The sequence below is a fragment of the Canis lupus genome, chromosome 11 (assembly GCF_003254725.2).
Source record: "Canis lupus dingo isolate Sandy chromosome 11, ASM325472v2, whole genome shotgun sequence".
Classification (NCBI taxonomy): Eukaryota; Metazoa; Chordata; class Mammalia; order Carnivora; family Canidae; genus Canis; species Canis lupus.
The window spans coordinates 65,949,839-65,966,520 of record NC_064253.1 but is presented as its reverse complement, the minus strand read 5'-3'; the positions used below and the strand labels follow the sequence as shown (position 1 = coordinate 65,966,520).

Sequence of the window (16,682 nt, the reverse complement as noted above, 5' to 3'; positions counted from 1 at the left end):
ACTTATTTTACTGGTTCACACATTCTTTTTTTTAGATTTATTTATTCATGAGACACACACACACACACACACACACACACACACAGGCAGAGACACAGGCAGAGAAAGAAGCAATCCCCCCAACGTGGGACTCAATCTCAGAACCCTGAGATCTTTACCTGAGCCAAAGGCAGGCGCTCAATCACTGAGCCACCCAGGTGTCCCTACCGGTTCACATTCTAATTTCATTCTGAGCAGGAGGGAAGCTGGTATGAAGGGAGACCTCGACTGAAGGGGCTGGCAGCAGCTCTGCAGCAATCTTAATGCAAAGCCATACCTCCCAGAAGTGCAGCACAAGAACCTCACACAAAGCCCTGAAGGGAGAATAAAGATTCCTGGCCGGCAAAGGTCACCTTGCTTAACGTTAAGCCCCAGATAGTGCGCTTTTTTACAGTTCTGCTACGGGGCTCAGTTGAACCAATTTATCTGACTCTTGGAATTTATCTCCTCTGCTCTATGCCACCAAGCTTGTTAATACGTCGTGTAAAATTAGGCTGACTGTTATATCAGCAGGCCCCTGCTTCACAGAGTCCATGCCTGCAATTTCCCATGATAAAAGGCTTCTGTTGTTATTACTTGTGACTCTGCCCTGGAAGGCTGTTGCTGTGTGTTTATGATCGGAGTATGTCATGATTAATGCCACTTCCATATTGCACTTATCTTTTCAAAAACAGTAGGGCTTCTTCAGCAACAGAAAGGAACACCTTCTGGTACAACCTGAACTCTGCAGACACAAGATTCCCCACAGAACACATAATAGCCAATAGTGACTTAGCCTTATGGGAAAACAACAACTATTTCCACTGGGCAGTGGACTTACACACTACAGAGTACAAAAGATTCCACTGCCACTGAAAACAAGTTGGAGATCTTTATTAATTTTAACCACCCCCCCAATCCCAACTCACTGACCCTTTGATGACAACAGAGCTGGACCTAGTATATGGGATATGGATAGAGCATGGTGTTTGGCTAACAGCAACTAAGACAGGCACTCAGCAGAAGACATGGACTGAGCACATAGTGCTCAAAAACACAGGAGACCCTCAAACATAACCACACGCTCAAACTCTTTTCAAATCAAAAGGAACTAATGGGACTATCCTAATGTTCTGCTATAAAATTCCCTACAGCAGAATGTGACATTTCAACTATTCTGTGTATAAAATAAAATTCTGTGGATTTGCATCTCAACCAACTCAGGAGAACACTGGGCTTTGCATCCCCTGCCAAGTCAGATCTTAGTGTAAAAATTATTTATGACAAGACGGGCATTCCCATAGGGAAACTTTGGGGAGGGGATCAGACTTGTAGGTAAGCATGTTATTAATAGAACTCTGTTTCTATTTTAGTCTGCAATTAATTAGAAATAGTGAAATAAAGATTCCATTTGGTCCAATAAATTTCATTAAAGTCCATCACCACTGAAAGCATCCCCAAATCGGATCATCTACCTCAGATCACAATGGCCAAATGACGCTGAACTAATGACACTGAAAAAAATCCACCATTACTACTGGAAAAAACTCAAAGTTCATTCATTCAGCCAGCAACAATTGAGTGCCTAGTACACACTGGAGATAGAACAGTAAATAAGACACTATCTAACCCTCAAGAGCTTACAATCTAATTGGGAAAAGAGACAGCTGAACGCACATTTATAATTCAGAAGGGTAAATTCAAGGCACTAAATTATAAGAAGGGCTTTATATAGCAAAAAGCTAAGTCTAAATAGACCTGGGTGAGTAGACGTTAAAGAAAAATGAAGAGAGGGAGGAGGGGGAAAAAAGGAAGGAAAGATAATTCTAAAGAAAATACACAGCATATTCAGAGGAATGTCAGTGATTCAATGTTGCTGAAGAATTAGGTACAACGGCTCAGCTCCTGAAGAACTGTGCATGTCTTGTTGACGCGCTTGCATGTTAACCTGAAGGCACTGGGGGAACCATGGTAAAATTATAAGCACATGATCTAAGATTAGTGCTCCAGGAGGATAAGGCTACAGTTAGAAAAATAAAGAAGAAAGGGAGCAAGGCTGTTGGTAGAGATACCAGTGAGTGGAGATAGTTTCGATAATCTAGAGTACAGAGAAGATCATGATGTAGGAAAAGGGTGGGATGATGAGTTCACAGGCATCACGGAATGTTAACGCTAGATTACAATGGTCAGCTCGCTTTTTAAAGCTATCACACTAACATCCAATTATTTGGTATCTTCCAGGTTCAGGTTAAAGGGGCTCAACTGCCTCATTCATTCACCCAAAAAGTGGTCCAGGCAGCAATAACCCTGACTGATCAACAGGTGACCACAGTCCAGAAGATCCTCAGAACTGAACCCAGAAAAGCAGCTCTCAATTTACATTCTGCTACGGCTCAGAACACCAAAGTATTAATGAATTTAAGGCAAAGATCATACTTGCTAAAAATAACATACGAAATACTAAAATTTACATTAAAAACAATTTGTTTCTGACAGGATGTTCACAGACCTCCAGATACGGTATTACTTTTCACTCAAAAGCCGTGCAGCAGGTATACATGTGGCTGTGCCAAAAAGGTTAGAAAAAGTAGAATGAACTGAAAATTCCAGGGAAAGACCTCTGCTTTACTAGAGGGCAGTTAATATTTACAGATACAAGAAGTATTTCCACACTAGCCTGGCACCTCCAGACAATTAAAAGATAAAAGCCTAGCACTGAACACTACAGAGGACAAAAAATAATAATCCAAGAAGAGGGAGAAATGAGAAGAAAGCAAAGAAAAAGAAGGGAGATGGAGGGAAAGGCGGCAAGGTGCGTGGCTCAGATACCCTTATCATCCAGTAATATGGCTGCCAAGACCTAAAAAGAGAAGAAAATGACTGGTTCTAGACTTCTGCAGGATTTCACCACAGCTCCCAAGCTACCAAACTACACTAGTTCTCAAAAAGGAAAAACTCATGAAGATCACTTAACCAATTCTGCCCACTGAGGTTAGAATCAGTAGTTATTTTTAGGAGATTACAAAAAATAAAATAAAATCTTGAGAATTAAGAGCTCTGAACTTCAATACTCTAATCTGAATATGATCTTGAGAACATTATAGGCAGTAATCTCACAAACGTCCGCCATCCAGAATATATTACAAAATGACTAAACATCAGTTCAATATTAAAATTGGAAACTGGGGTGCTTCGGTGGCTAAGTCGGTTGGGTGTCCCAGTCTTGATTTCGGCTCAGGTCATGATCTCAGCATAGTGGGATCAAGCCCCACATCAGGCTCCCTGCTCAGCAGGGACTCTGTTTCTCTCTCTCTCTGCCCCTCTCCCCTCATGCTTGCTCTGTCTCTCAAAAAAATAAATAAAATATTTTTTTAAAAAAGGAATGGCTTTCTAGTTTATAAATTATCTCAATTTTTTTTAAATTGCAGACTTATATGAATTGTGAGACACTTGTGAAATCTGAATAATTTGAGAAAGAACTGTTCATTGAATTAATCACACTGAGCTCCCTTTTTTTTTTTTTAAGTTTACTTACTTATTTTTTAGTAATCTTTACATCCTACGTGAGGCTCAACTTCACAACCCTGACATCAAGAGCTGCATGCTCAGCCAACTGAGCCAGCCAGGCGCCCCTGAGCTCTGTTTTTAAAAACAGGCCAATACTTAGCTCTGTCTCTTTCTAAGGGGACACAATTCAGTAGAACATTGAATCTAACTGGATGCCATTACACACTCTATTTAATTTTAAACAATAACCAATTGGTTTTTAAAAGTTTTATAGCTTTTCTTAACCATTTATTATAATATTTGCATGACTAACATGTTTTTAACAATTAGATGTCTAAGATTCATCTCTTTAATGTGACAAACAGATAATGGAGCCATATGAGTTTTAGAAATAGGCTCCATTTCTACTAGTTGCAAGCACAAAGTTTTAGAAGGAGAGTTTCAATATCTGCTTATTTTATGTATACTTTACCTTATTTCAAAAAAAGATTCGAGGACACAGAACATGTGTTTAGAAAAAAAAAACATTCTTCAATAAAATACAGAATGTTAGCACACTATTTTAACTAAAATATTGTTGCCAGTGTCCTTTAGCTTTCCTTGTCAAAATGCGGAGATATCAAGTTTGCAATTTCATTAATACAGTGAGGGGGAGGGGCACAAACCCCAGTTCTCGGCTGAAAAGAACTCATTAAACTGAGAAATATCTTTATTTTGGGATGCCTGGGTGGCTCAGTGGTTGAGAGTCTGCCTTTGACCCAGGGCATGATCCTGGGGTCCCACAGGAGGGTCCCGATGGATCCTTGAGTGCCACATCAGGCTCCTTGCATGGAGCCTGCTTCTCTGTCTGCCTATGTCTCTGCCTCTCTCTGTCTCTCATGAATAAATAAAATCTTAAAAAAAAAAAAAATACAAAGCCTCTCCATTGTACTTTAACTAAGCTAAATGTTTGCACTATTCTCAAACACTAAAAGGTATTTAGAGAAAATTTTGCTGTTCATCATTAAACACAAAATAAATAACCTAAAACAACTGTGGAGTTGTCTCAAGTCTAACAGCACAGTTTACTTGGAATATTAGGCCACATCGCTACAATTATATATTATACTATATTATGTATATAATATATACACAATTACATATATTTATATATAATTGTAGCGATGCAGCCTAAGATATAATATGCTAATATAATATATATAATGATAAAGTCACAAGTGTGACTTTATATAATTGAGGGGATATATCATAGTCCTATGTTGAAAGAAGTCAAATTTCTCCTGTAAATTTAATAAATCCAATTTAAAAACAAGATTTAAAAATTGCAATTAAAGAGACATCTGGGTGGCTCAGCTGTTGAGTGTCTGCCTTTGGCTCAGGGCGTGATCCTAGGGTCCTGGGACCAAGTCCCCGGGTCCCAGGATCGAGTCCCACATCGGGCTCCCTGCACGGACCCTGCTTCTCCCTCTGCCTGCGTCTCTGCCTCTCTCTCTGTGTCTCTCATTAATAAGTTAAATCTTTAAAAGAAAATGTGTAAAGGCAATAAAGTTTGCAAAAGAATGAGGGGCTTTCCTTACCAATAATAAGGTCATAAAACGTCATTAATTAAAACAGTGAATACTAGTACAAGAATAGATCAATGAAAAAAAAAGAATAGATCAATGAAACAGCACTGTGAATCTTTAAACATACAAGTATACAGAAGAATGTAGTCCATTATAAAGACAGTATTTCAGAAATGTGGAATAATCAAATAATAATTCACAAAGTGATTTAGGGACAAGGGGCTAAATATTTAGGTGAATCTAAAATTAAGGCTCTACCTAGCTCTCATCACATAACAAGGTAAGATAATGAGTACATTAAAGGATAAAAGGTGTAAAAAAAAAACAAGAAAGAAAATTCAAATTACTAAAGGAAAACAGACATTAACTATATGTGTATACAAGTTAGAAACATTAAAAAAAAAAAAAAGTCCTGACAACCCAAAACACAGGCACATACACTTTTCTCCAAGTTAAATATATGAACATAGTTGAAAAACAAAACAAAACAAGAAAACACACTGTGGGAAAAAAACTGCAACCTATCACAGAAAAACAATTTCATATCAAAGATGATTAACAGAGCAATAAACTGCAGCACAAAAGATTATGAGTATGTAATTTACAACTAGATAAAACTAGCATATCCATATACAAAAAAATGTTCAATGGAACCAGTAATTAAAGGAATGAAAATAAAAAACAGAACAGTGAAGAGCCCAATACTTAGTAAGGGGAAGTGGGCACCATCAAACAGTGTTACCAGGACTATAAATAGATACAACTTTTTATAGGGCAATATGTATCAAAGTTGGTGGCTTTTTTTTTTTTTATGGTTTTTATTTTTTTATTTGAGAGAGAGCGATCACAAAAGCAGGGATGGGAGGGGCAGGGGCAGTGGAGAAGAGGACTCCCTGTTCAGCAGGGACGCTGAGCTCCATCCCATGACCCCTAGATCATGACCAGAGCTGAAGGCAGCCGCTCAACCTTAACTGAGCCACCCAGGCGCCCATGTATCAAAGTTTAAAATGTGCAGGCTTCTGGCCCAATAATTCTTCTTTCAGGAATGTAAACTAAGGAAATCCTCTCTCAAAGATGTACCCGTATGAATTCACCACAGTATTGTTTGTAATCTTGATGAAGTGAACACCTAAATGCCAATTAATAACAATATATATTAGTACCTCATAAATGAAAATGCCATGCATCTATTTTAAATGATGCAGAGATCATATATTTATTGACATGGGGAAAAACGGTCATGACACTTTACTGGACATCTTGTTCTCCAACCTTATTTCCAGCACTTAGAATAGTGCCTTGTACAAAAGAGCTTCCCAGAAAGCACTTACTAAATAGATTAATTTTAAAAGCAGGCTACAGAATAACCATAATGTCCAACCCCCTTCCGTCTCTCTCTCCCTTCTCTCTTCTATCTCTCTCTACACACACACCCCCACACACACACCTGCAAAGACAGTCACAAAAGGTTAACAAGGTAAAGGAGTTTTGATGTGTGTTTAACTTTCTTTAGTTCTCTCTGTGCTAAATTCCTTATATAGAAAGCATTTTCAAAAAAGAGTTTATGATTGGAAAAAAAAAGTCACGAAATTGATTTTTAAGAACTCATATATTTAAAATGAACTTCAGAAAGTGTTCGGCGATGACAGCTCACAAACCACAAAAACTAAGATCAGCAATACCCAAGTGGCATGTTTTCTTTCATCTGCAAAGAAATATCAGTATGTCTTCTACAATGTAGCATCATTCTCCAGTGCCAAGAAACTGCCACCCTATACTAATAAAATGCAGAATTTCCAAGAGGGAAAACAGTTTTTCCGTAGTAAAAGGGGGGGGGGGAGAACAGCAACGAATTTCTTAAAGGTCCTCCCATCTCTTCTATTAAGACATGCCCACTTCTAGTTGGTGATAAAGATTAGTATGTATAGTCATTTTTCTTTCAGGCTAAAATGCCAGTGAGTCCGTATGAGAAATGTGCTCTATTGCAATTCTTTCATTTCTTTAAAAAGGTAGATCCTATTTTAAAGATATTTAAAAAAATTGAAATCTCAGAACCAGCCACATACCTTCGGTCATGATTCATCCCACCACCCTGTTTTATATCATCCAGAGGTTTTATCACTATCTGAGATAGCCTTATTCGAATTTTTATTATGTCTCTCCCTTGCTGTAAGAATGTAAGCTCTCTGAGGACAGAAATCCCACCCTTCTCGGCACTGTGTCCCCCGTGAATGGCATCCAGCAGGCCTCGAGAAGTATTTGTTGAATTCATAATGGAAAAAAAAAAAACAAACAGAGGTGTGCGGAGGGGACAAATCAAAATGAGACTATATACATCAGGAACTAGGAAGAAAAAAAAAAAAAAAAAAAAGGAAAGCAAACCACAATGAAATGTGGTAGCTGACATGACTCAAGGCTCTAACGTCAGCCCGGAGGGTTGGTGGACATTTTTCAGGGTGGACAGGTGCTCCACACCTAGGTAAAAGCATAGAGCTTGTTCCAGGAAGGAGCAAATCCACAGGGAGGTCTCCGGGTGGCTGTGTGCAGCTCCCGGGAGGGTGCAAACCATCATCATCATCATAGAAATGTCGCCCAGGTCGAGAGAACAGCAGCAGCAGCAACACACTATATGCATCTTGGCCCAGGCGAAAAGCCAGAGGAATTCCCGACACAATGAAAGCGAGCGAGCAAGCAGCCTTCCGCCCGACACGCAGGAAGAGCTCCGTCGCCTTCCCCCGGGCCGTGCCGTCGCCCGCGGCCCCGCACCGCCCCCACTCACCCCTTCCCCCGCCCAAGGACCCCCGCCCCAGCGGTCCAGGGGGAGCGGGGACGGCGCGAGCGGGACGGGCAGCGCCTCCTCCACCCCCACCCGAGCCCGCCCGTCTCCAAAGCGCACGGCCTCCCACCCTCCCGCCCTCCCGGCCCGAGGCCCCGAGGCCCGAGGCCCGAGGCCCCGACCCCGCGCCAGCAGCCCCTCACTCACGTGTAGATGATGGCCATGAAATGCATCAGCCACAGCACCACGAAGAGGACGAACCCGAAGACGGCCATTCCCTCCAGGGCCAGGTCCAGCAGCGCCATCCCCCGGCCCGGCCCGGCCCGCTCCGGCCGCCGCCGCGGACCGCGCTCCCGCAGCAGCACAGGGTGGGCGCCCGGCGCGGGGGCGCGGGAGCCGGAGGAAGGTGGGGAGAGGAAGGGGCGGGGGGGTGGGGACGGAAGGGGCGGGCAGGGCCTGCGCGCCCCGCCCGCGCGCTCGTCCTCTCCGCGCTCCGGCCCGGGCGCGCTCGCGGTGCGGGCGCTGCGGTGTGCGGGCCCCGCGCTCGGGCTCGCCGCCCCCGCCCCCGCCGCCGCCGCCGCAGCCGCCGCCCCGCCGCCGCCCCGCCGCCCCGCCGCCCGGCCCGGCCGCTCGACTCCGCACCCTGCTCCGCCGCCGCGGCTCCGCGCACTAATCGAAACCGGCGGCCGGCGCTGCGAGTCCCCGGCGCGCCCCGCCCCGCCCTCCGGAACCGCGGCGCCCGGCCCTCCGAGGGGCGGGGCGCGCCGCTGCCGCCCGCCCCCCCGGCCCCCCGGCCCCCCCGCCCCCGGCCCCCGGCCCCCCCGCCGGCCTCGCGCCCGCTGCGTCACCGTGGCGGGCGGGAGCGCGCCCCCCGGAGGCTCGGCCGGGCGGCGCCGGACCCTCGGCGGCGCCCCGGGCCCTGCAGCCCGCAGCGAGACGCGCAGGTCCAGGCGGCTCCGGGAGGCCCGGCTCGGCCGGCCCACCGCTCCCTCCCTCCCTGCCTTCACCGACCCGAGAGCTAAAGCACCCGATCCTTCCCAGATCCGTGGGCGCCGCGAGGCAGCCTGTAATATACAAGAAACTCTCAAACTCGGGATGTAAGAAATCAATCAGTATCAAGTACCGACCCTAAGACTCCTTACCGTCCAACGGGTGGCCACCTGCGGCGACCGAGCTACTCAGATGTGGCCGACAGGCATTGTTGAAGACCAACTCCTTATTGAACTTTATACTGATTACGTGTCAAGACAATATTTGTGATATGTTGGGTTAAATGAAAAATTATCTAATGCCACTGTTTTGGTTGTTTTACTTTTCAAATGAGGCTAGCTATACCAGAAAGTTTTAAATTACATATGTGGATAGCAATGCTCTAAGATGTAAAGGGGTGGCGCACCTTGGAGAGTCAGGTAATCTAGCCTTTATCTTAACTTTAAATCAGTTCAGAGAGATGTTTTAAGCCAATACTAAATGTTTGTTTCTTTAGCCTAGATGAGTTTATATTGTTTCTTGATTGTTTTATGTTTAGACAATGTTTATTATTTCAAGTGATTTCCTTTTAAATAATCCGTGACCTCCCTTGAGAGATTTCAGAATTGAATTCAGTTTTGGAAAGAAGCTGGTTATTTTGTCGTTGGCTATTTATTATGTTTGATATTGATTAAATGAGCTACCTTAATCTACAATTAAATGGTAAACTACAAAGAGTTTAATGTCTGACAACCAATTCTGCATTCACTATGGGAAATGGGATAAAGTGAGTAAGAACCATGTTTACAAATGAAACTTCCATTGTTCAGTCACTGGTTAATGAATTAAAGTTATAGCGGGATAGTGTACTACCAGCAAAATATAAATGGAAATTTTAAAACATCACTGTTGTTGTTAATTAATTCCAGGATTCACCTTTTTTTTTTTTAAAGATACTTTATTATTTATTTGAAGTAGAGTGTGCCCAGGCAGTGGGGCAGGGACTGAGGGGGGGGGGGGGGAGAGAGAATCTCCAGCAGATGCCATGCTGACCTAAGAGTCCCACCTGGGGCCTTGATCTCACTAAGATCATGACCTGAGCCAGAACCAAGAATCCTGTGCTTAACCCACTGAGCCACCCAGGACCCCTAGGACTCACTTTTAAAAATACTTTAACATGGGGCACCTGCGTGGTTCATTGGGTTGAGTCCCACTCTTGGTTTTAGCTCAGGTCCTGATCTTAGGGTTGTGGGACTGAGCCCCACCTCCTTAAGATTCTCTCACTCCCTCTGCCTCTCGCCCCTCTTAAAAAAAAAAAAAAAAAAACTTTCACACGTTTTAACCTTTCTGAGATGGAAACGCATCTCACAGTCAGTACCATCCTTTTTTTTTTTTTAAGATTTTTATTTATTTATTCACGAGAGAGAGAGAGAGAGAGAAAGAGAGAGGCAGAGACACAGGCAGAGGGAGAAGCAGGCTCCATACAGGGAGCCTGACATGGGACTCGATCCCCAGTCTCCAAGATCACGCCCTGGGTTGAAGGCAGCGCTAAACCGTGAAGCCACTGGGGCTGCCCCAGTTAGTACCACCTTAACACCACCTGGTAGATTTTTTGTTAATCATATGTAAATAAAAGTGCATCTTACAATTCATGCCCTCTTAGATTTAGTAAACTATATCAATTGGTCAGTTAAAGCATTGTGTTATATTCTGCTTTTCTCTAAAATGTTTTTTTTGGGGGGGGGGACTTACCATGAAAGATTTTATATAGTATGATCAATAACATGGAAATGAGGCCAAGAAAGATGAAAGAAGCACATATTAAAAATTAACAGATTGGTATAATTGAATATAATCAGTAGATTAAAAAGATCAGCTATGTTGTACTTAGACCTAGTTAAATTTGGTTTTGTCCAAACCATTCTGTAGTACCTATAAAATATTAGGATTACATATTCTAAAATGAATACAGGTGAATATGCAATCCTAACACTAGAATACATAATCCTAACATTCTATAGATACTGTAAAAGTGTACATTTCTTCCATGTAGCAAGCAGCATAGGAATCTAGCAAAGACCCTGCCCACTGATCTTACTTTTTGGCAGTTAACATTTTTTTGGTTGTCTAAAAGGCCTTCTCTTTTCGAAAAACAATTTCACCGAGGTCAGGGCTTCTGAATCTTTCCAGGGACAATCCAGTAGTATTAGTATATATTAGAATTCATACAGTTTAAGGAGTAATATTTTCAGAGACAGACAAAATCCAAATATGACTGTCATTTAATGGTCCTAGATATTTTAGATTATAAAACTTTAGCAAGAAAAAAATTAAAAAATAGCTGGTTCAAACCAAGTAGCTAGAACACATTTTTGCCTTAAACCAAACCCAAACCAAAATATTTAGCTGACTTGAAACTGAAACTGAAATGAAATTATATTGGTTCTAGCCGCATGTCCCAGAAAAGATAGGTCAGAAGGCTGGGAAAACACAGGTACATAAGTTACTTCAGAGAAACAAAACAATTTATCTTTGGGAAGTTGGTAACTCTTGGTTACATTATGCCCCCAACTGCCTGTATTTAAAAAGTTGGTGTTACATTTTTTAAAGTTACATTTTCAACAATCAGAATTCCCTGATTTGGGTTGTATCTATGAAAAACATTATCTTTGGTGAGATTCTAGATAAATCAAGCTTAAAATGTGGCACTGAAAGGCTATGCACAGAAAAAAAGACAAAGAAATTACACCAGACGATTGTTTAAGTACTTGTCTTTCTTTTTAAGTATTTGTCTTTGAAGAATGAAATGTGCTGATATTATTTACCTGCCTTTTTATGTTGTTGATTTACTATAATGAGCATTATAGTTTTTATGGTGGAAAATGGTCATTTTTCTATTTTACAAAGAAGTTGATAAAAACCAAATAGAAATTTTTCATAATTTATTTTTTCAAATTATGAGTGGTATAGTCACTTTGGAAGATAGTTTGGCAGTTACTTACAAAACTAAACATACTCTTACCATATGATCCAGCAATTGCATCCTTGTTATTTACCCAAAGAGTTAAAAACATGTCCACACAAAAACCTGCACACAGATGTTTATAACAACTTTAATCATAATTGACAAAATTTGGAAGCAACCAGGTCCTTCAGCAGATGAATGGATAAATGAACTGTGGTACATCCGAACAATGGAATATTATTTAGCACCAAGGAGAAACGAGCTTATCAAGCCATGGAAGACATGGAGGAAGCTTAAATGTATATGATTAAGTGAAAAAAATCTTTCCAACTATATGACATTCTGGGAAAGGCAAAACTATGGAGATGGTAAAAAGATCAGTGGTTGTCAGAGGGAGAAGTGAGGGATAAACAGGCAAATCACAGAGGATTTTTAGAGCAGTGAAACTATTCTGTACAATACAATAATGGTAGATACACGTATTCTACATTTGTCAAAACCCATAGAATCTACAACACCAAGAGTCAATTCTAATATAAACTGTGGACTTTGGGTGATAATGATGTGTCAGTGGAGGTTCATCAGCTGTAACAAATGCACCATTCTGGTGATATTGATAGTAGGGGAGACTGTGCATGCATTAGGGCAGGGAGTATATGAGAACTGTGAGTAATTTCTGCTCAATTTTGCTTCAAGCCTAAAACTGCTCCAGAAAATAAAGTCTATTTTTTTAAAATTAATAATACTCCACTCAAAAAAATATATACGTTGAAAATGTGTCTGAATAAGATAAACTAGTTTGTCATCAGATACTAGGGCTTTGCACCTTCTAGGCACTCAAATATTTGTTGAATGAATGAATAATCTACATTGAGAGAAGTCACTGGAAAAATTGCTCACCTTTCTCCTTTGTTGGCAAATACTTTAAAAATACTTTTTCTTGGGGCACCTGGGTGGCTCAGTGGTTGAGCATCTGCCTTTGGCTCAGGGCGTGATCCTGGGGTCCTGGGATTGAGCCCAGCATCGGGCTTTCTGTGGGGAGCCTGCTTCTCCCTTTGCCTATGCCTCTGCTTCTCTCTGTCTCTCATGAATAAATAAATAAAATCTTTAAAAAATGTATTTTTTCTTTGTGGAAAAAAATACACATTAACTACCATAACCCCTCCTTCATATTATACAATTAGATCACAGACTGAGAGTAACTACATATTAGTTTGCCTAATCACAACCTGAAGACCTGCTCCAACTCCCATACTTGACCGTCAACAGCATGCTTTTTATGTCCGCATTGGATATATTTTCCATCTTTGTCATTATTATAAAGAGTCTTTCATATAAACATTTTAAAAATCACAATTCAGTTCCCTATGGTTAATGTGTTATTTTTAAAAGATAGGTATACTGTAAATTTTCAGCCCTCTAGAAAGATTTCTTTTTTTAAAGGTGATCCTCCAGAAACTGGGTAAATCTGAAATTTTAAAAACAAAGAATCAATTGATCTGAAATTTGTTGTGCTAATGCCAAAAGAAACAATTCTTCTCTTTTTTTTCCCCCTAAGCATGTTTGCAATTAGTTAGAAAAATGCCTTATCTACTTATTAGCTCAGGTGCTTAACTTTCGCTGGTTTTGTTACCCATAAAATGGATAGGAATAAATCCTAAGATACTATATATTACAGTGAATAGCCTCCAAATGCACAAAGGTTCTGGGCAAATTGTCAGTTCAGGGCCTGATCCTGACAATCCACAGGTAGAGTATGTTTGTATGTGTGGGTGTGGTCCAGCGAAGTGCCTGGAGTTCACTAGAGTTCATTTCATTCACAGCTGTTGTGCTCATATCCAAACAACTAATTAAAAAGATTTACTTCATACTCATTTTTCTTTTCAAATTTCATATTTGGTTTCACTTTAATCCACAGTGTGCTAGTGGGAATACTAATGTTTATTCTTAAAGGAAGCTAAATTTAAACTATTTCCAAATATGTCTCATGTAAATGTCAACTATTTTCTTTTTCAAATATTTTTTAAATTGCTTTAAAAGTTTTAAAAATCTTATAAAATTATTTATTTTCCTTAGACTTTTTTTTTTTTTAAAGTGATCTCTACCCCCAATGTGAGACTTGAACTCACAACACTGAGATCAAGAATTGGATGCTCCACTGGCTAAGCCAGCCAGGTGCCCTGAAAATGGCTTTCTTTTTAGATAGACTCAACTCTATTTATTTATTAAAGCTTACAATATTAAAAACTTCACCTAAGCTGTGTATGTGTATAAACAAACTTGGTAGTATGTTGAAAGAAAGAGACAAAGAGAGAGGCTGAGACTTTAATATTTACTGAACATAAGAACATAAGTTATATACCAGCAAGTTTTTGAAATACTAACTTGATTTTCACAAAAGTCATGAAATGTATAACTAGAAGTCAAAAGATTAAGTTAGCTATCCAGGTGACACACCTGATAAGTGAGAGAGCTGGAGTTTGGACCTCAGTCTGTCAGACTGATTGTCAAAGCCAATACTCTTCATATAAGTAAAATATTAAGTTATTTTAAACAATATATGGTAGATGATCAATCCTCACAGTTGAGATTGCAAAGCAGATTTTTGTTTAGTATTATTTAGTTTGGAAACGAATGTTCTATATAGGTTAATTTCACCATCAGAGATGTTAGGAAAATTAAGAATAAATCATATATTTTATGCTGATATACTGGCAATTTAAAAATCTTGCTATTTTCTTTTAACACATCTTTTGCTTCAGTTAAGAGGAATTTCATAAAGCTGTCATTTCAGAACAATTCATCTAAGAGAGTAAACAACAAGTAGAAGAATTAAAAAGAACAGTCCTTTTCATAAGTGCTTTCTTCCTGTAAAATAATTCAAGGAAATGCCAATAAAATCTGCTTATTCTGGTATTATTTCATAGTATTAAAAATTTAATTCAAGTGTGAATTCAACTTTTACTAAGGAGCAAAGGCTGTTGAGAGAAGCTGTACCACCTGAGTTTAGGATCTCTATAAAATACCTTTTATCTTAAGAATGCTTTGTTTTAGGATTCAGGGTAGACTATCCATTAAGCACGTCCACTGTGAATGTCAAAATGACTGGGTTTGAATCCCAGTTCTACCATTTACTAGCTATATGGACCTGTGTTGTGGGGATTAAAGTTAACATATTTTAAGGATGCCTGGGTGGCTCAGCAGTTGAGCGTCTGTCTTTGGCTCAGGGCATGATCCTGGGGTTCCGGGATTGAGTCCCACATTGGGCTCCCCATGTGGAGCTTGCTTCTTCCTCTGCTTATGTCTCTGCCTCTCTCATGAATAAATAAATAAAATCTTAAAAAAAAAAGTTAACATTTTAAATATTTTTTTTTCATTTTAAATATTTAGAACAGTTCCAAGCACATGTAAATTCTATGAAAGTTTTAGTATTATTCCTTAATGAGTTCATTCATTCTAATTTCATCTAGATCACTTTCCCCATTTCTCCCTCTACTGTTTTTACCTATAAAAAAATAAAATTAACTATACTTATAAGGATTTTTTTTTAGAAAATCAGTCTATCTATAATAAAAGCATGTAACATTCTACAATTCTTGCTTTTTACACAAATAAGGATATCTTATAAATCTCATTTTCTTGCCAACATAACTGGTTTAGTCGATCAGAAACAAGGGCAATTAGATGACAATTGTACGGAATAGGAAAAAATATAATTAAATAGTTAAGAGCAAACAAAGATATTTTTATTTGATGAATAAATTCATTTCAGGCCTTGAAATATAATATTATGCCAAGCAAAGAATAAGATTTAAAAAGTATTTAGATATATATGGGGCCTTCTAACATGTAAGAAACAGTGATATTGAATAAGTGTTAATATTCTTTGGGGCTGGGGTACCTGGGTGGCTTCCTTGGTTAAGCATCTGGTTTCACAATCCAATCATGAAATGGGCAAAAGACATGAACAGAAATCTCACAGAGAAAGACATAGACATGGCCAACATGCACATGAGAAAATGCTCTGCATCACTTGCCATCAGGGAAATACAAATCAAAACCACAATGAGATACCACCTCACACCAGTGAGAATGGGGAAAATTAACAAGGCAGGAAACAACAAATGTTGGAGAGGATGCGGAGAAAAGGGAACCCTCATACACTGTTGGTGGGAATGTGAACTTGTGCAGCCACTCTGGAAAACTGTGTGGAGGTTCCTCAAACAGTTAAAAATATACCTGCCCTACGACCCAGCAATTGCACTGTTGGGGATTTACCCCAAAGATACAAATGCAATGAAACGCCGGGACACCTGCACCCCGATGTTTATAGCAGCAATGGCCACGATAGCCAAACTGTGGAAGGAGCCTCGGTGTCCAACGAAAGTTGAATGGATAAAGAAGATGTGGTTTATGTATACAATGGAGTATTACTCAGCTATTAGAAATGACAAATACCCACCATTTGCTTCAACGTGGATGGAACTGGAGGGTATTATGCTGAGTGAAGTAAGCCAGTCGGAGAAGGACAAACATTATATGTTCTCATTCATTTGGGGAATATAAATATTAGTGAAAGGGAATATAAGGGAAGGGGGAAGAAATGTGTGGGAAATATCAGAAAGGGAGACAGAATGTAAAGACTGCTAACTCTGGGAAACGAACTAGGGGTGGTAGAAGGGGAGGAGGGCGGGGGGGGGGTGGGAATGAATGGGTGACGGGCACTGGGGGTTATTCTGTATGTTAGTAAATTGAACACCAATAAAAAACAAATTAAAAAAATATTACAGGGGTCAATTGGAAATCACAATAGAAATGTGAGGCCTCTAAATAAATAATGATATAAATGTTAATGAAAATACATAAAAAAAAAAAAATAAAT

General features: G+C 40.2%; 1 protein-coding gene across 1 annotated transcript in view; it reads right to left on the bottom strand.

Annotated features, from left to right (window-relative positions):
* The window catches only part of UGCG (UDP-glucose ceramide glucosyltransferase), a 36,356-nt gene extending 28,070 nt beyond the window's left edge, over window positions 1-8,286 (bottom strand). The window contains exon 1 of the mRNA XM_025432223.3: window positions 8,074-8,286. Within this exon, the coding sequence (XP_025288008.1) occupies window positions 8,074-8,171 (98 nt within the window). The 5' untranslated portion in view covers window positions 8,172-8,286. The remainder of the gene's footprint in view (window positions 1-8,073) is intronic.
* Between the last annotated feature and the right edge of the window lie 8,396 nt (window positions 8,287-16,682).